This window comes from Alosa pseudoharengus, unplaced genomic scaffold (genome assembly GCF_046254945.1).
Source record: "Alosa pseudoharengus isolate Yale_2024_CS ecotype anadromous, Long Island Sound unplaced genomic scaffold, YU_APseudo_1.1 YU_APseudo_1.1_scf_13, whole genome shotgun sequence".
NCBI lineage: Eukaryota > Metazoa > Chordata > Actinopteri > Clupeiformes > Clupeidae > Alosa > Alosa pseudoharengus.
Window position 1 is genome coordinate 36,607,266 of NW_027468598.1, and position 2,500 is coordinate 36,609,765.

The following is a 2,500-nucleotide window of genomic DNA, read 5'->3' on the forward strand; positions in this document are numbered from 1 at the left end:
ACTCACACACACACTCACACACACACTCACACTCACACTAACACTCACACACACACACACACACTCACACTCACACTCACACTCACACTCACACTAACACTCACACTAACACTCACACACACACACACACACACACTCACACTCACACTCACACTCACACTCACACTAACACTCACACACACACACACACACACACACACACTCACACACACACACACACACACACACACACACACACACACACTCACACTAACACTCACACACACACACACACACACACACACACACACTCACACTCACACTAACACTCACACTAACACTCACACACACACACACACACACACACACACTCACACACACACTCACACACACACACACACTCACACTCACACTAACACTCACACACACACACACACACACACACACACACACACACACACACACACACACAGACGATGGTGGAAGCGACAAATATCAAGCAACCGCTGCGGCCAGTCTCCCTGACCCTGAAGCCAGCCGGCCAGCGTTCCGCTCCGCCCCTGTTCCACAGCAGAGCCCAGAGAGGCCACTCCCTATGAAGTGTTTGAGTCACTGACCGCACTCATCACTATTTCGGACATTTCTTAACCTTAAGTAGGTGAGTCTTGAACATTCTAACAAAGGATTCCATTCAAGGTTCTAAAACTCGCGTTGAGTTCTATTCTTGAGAACATGCATTTTCCAACACTCTAGTCACACTGATGTGGCGGGACACTCCATTAAGTGCCCAGTCCGTGGTATGGTCAATGGTACAGTCCGTGGTACGGTCAATGGTACAGTCCGTGGTATGGTCAATGGTACAGTCCGTGGTATGGTCAATGGTACAGTCCGTGGTATGGTCAATGGTACAGTCCGTGGTATGGTCAATGGTACAGTCCGTGGTACGGTCAATGGTACAGTCAATGGTACTCAAGTACATGATGAGATTCAAAAAGGTCCAGTCCAATTAGGATTTAGGTGTTGAGCTCAATATTTCTGTTTTTTAGCGTTCGTTCTCCCTCAAATATCAGGTCTCTCCGTAACAAGGGTGCGTCTCTCTCTCTCTCCTCTCTCTCCCTCTCTCATCTCTCTCTTTATCTCTCTCTCTCTCTCTCTCTCTCTCTCTGTCCTTCTCTCTTCATCTCCTTCCTTCTTAAAAGTAGCCAGTTAAAAGGGAAACTTTCTATGAAGACACACACACGCAAACACACACACGAACACGCACACAAGGCGCATAACGGCTCCACATGAGGGAGGCGAGGGTGGTGTGAGCAGAGTGTGTGTGTGTGTTTGCGTGTGTGTGTGTGTTTTTGTGTGTGTGTGTGTGTTTTTGTGTGTGTGTGTGTGTGTGTGTTTGTGTGTGTGTGTGTGTGTATGTGGTGTGAGCGGAGCGTGGCATGAGGAGAATTTGCACGCCTCGTTATGTTTACTGCCCTCCCCTGGTTTGCTGCAGGGCAAGATGTGGGGCAAGAAGGCAACTGGTGGAAAAGCTGCCCCATTACATATGACATACTCCACGGCTCACATGGGGCAATTAGCCTCTTTAATTGATTACACAGTGCAGGAATGTGAGTTCCCCCAGCATCAGGAAACACACTAGCATGGCACATACTGTATCTTCTGCTGTGTGTTCATGCCAACTTTCTTTCTTTCTTTCTTGCTTTCTATCTGTCTTTCTTTATTTCTGTCTTTCTTTCTTTCTATCTGTCTTTCTTTCTTTCTTTCTTTCTTTCTATCTGTCTTTCCTTCTTTCTTTCTTTCTTTCTTTCTTTCTATCTGTCTTTCCTTCTCTTTGTGAAACAGTCAATGTGTGTGTGGTGCTCAAAAGACCTCTAAATAAAGAGATCAGCCTGGACACACACTCAGCATGGACATACTCTCAGGTCCAAATCAACGTCACCTTCTCCTGCCTGTAGTCACACACACACACACACACACACACACACACACACACACACAGACACACACACACACTCACACACACAGACCACACATCCGGTGTGGGGGTCCTACCTCCTTCGGCGGTGCGTAGCGAGACCCAGGGCGTCCACTTGGACACGCCCTGGCTGGTGTGGCAGGCCACGCGCACCTCATAGGCGCTGAAGGGGTCCAGCTGGGCGAGCGTGATGGCCGCAGGGGGGGCGTTCACGTTCTGGTTGTGGACCAGCTCCCCGGGGGCAGAGTCCGGCTCCGCACCGGCCTCTCGCGCCTGCAGGGGGCCACAGTGAGTCAGTAAGGAGTGGGACATAAACACATGACAAGTGTGTGTGTGTGTGTGTGTGTGTGTGTGTGTGTGTGTGTGTGTGTGTGTGTGTGTGTGTGTGTGTGTTTGTTTTTCCTATGAATCATAATTTGGAAGCGAGGCAGAAGTGTTGTGTTTCATTATCAACACTATGTCCACTCTGGTCCCATTGTTTCATCATGTTTGTGTGTGTGTGTGTGTGTGTGTGTGTGTGTGTGTGTGATCATTTCAGCACTTCAG

At 48.9% G+C, this 2,500-nt stretch overlaps 1 protein-coding gene across 1 annotated transcript in view; it reads right to left on the bottom strand.

The window, feature by feature from the left end:
- axl (AXL receptor tyrosine kinase) overlaps positions 1 to 2,500 on the bottom strand; it is a 76,242-nt gene that overhangs the window by 41,897 nt on the left and 31,845 nt on the right. Inside the window, exon 7 of the mRNA XM_076282973.1 lies at positions 2,032 to 2,227. Coding sequence (XP_076139088.1) covers positions 2,032 to 2,227 — 196 coding nt within the window. The remainder of the gene's footprint in view (positions 1 to 2,031; positions 2,228 to 2,500) is intronic.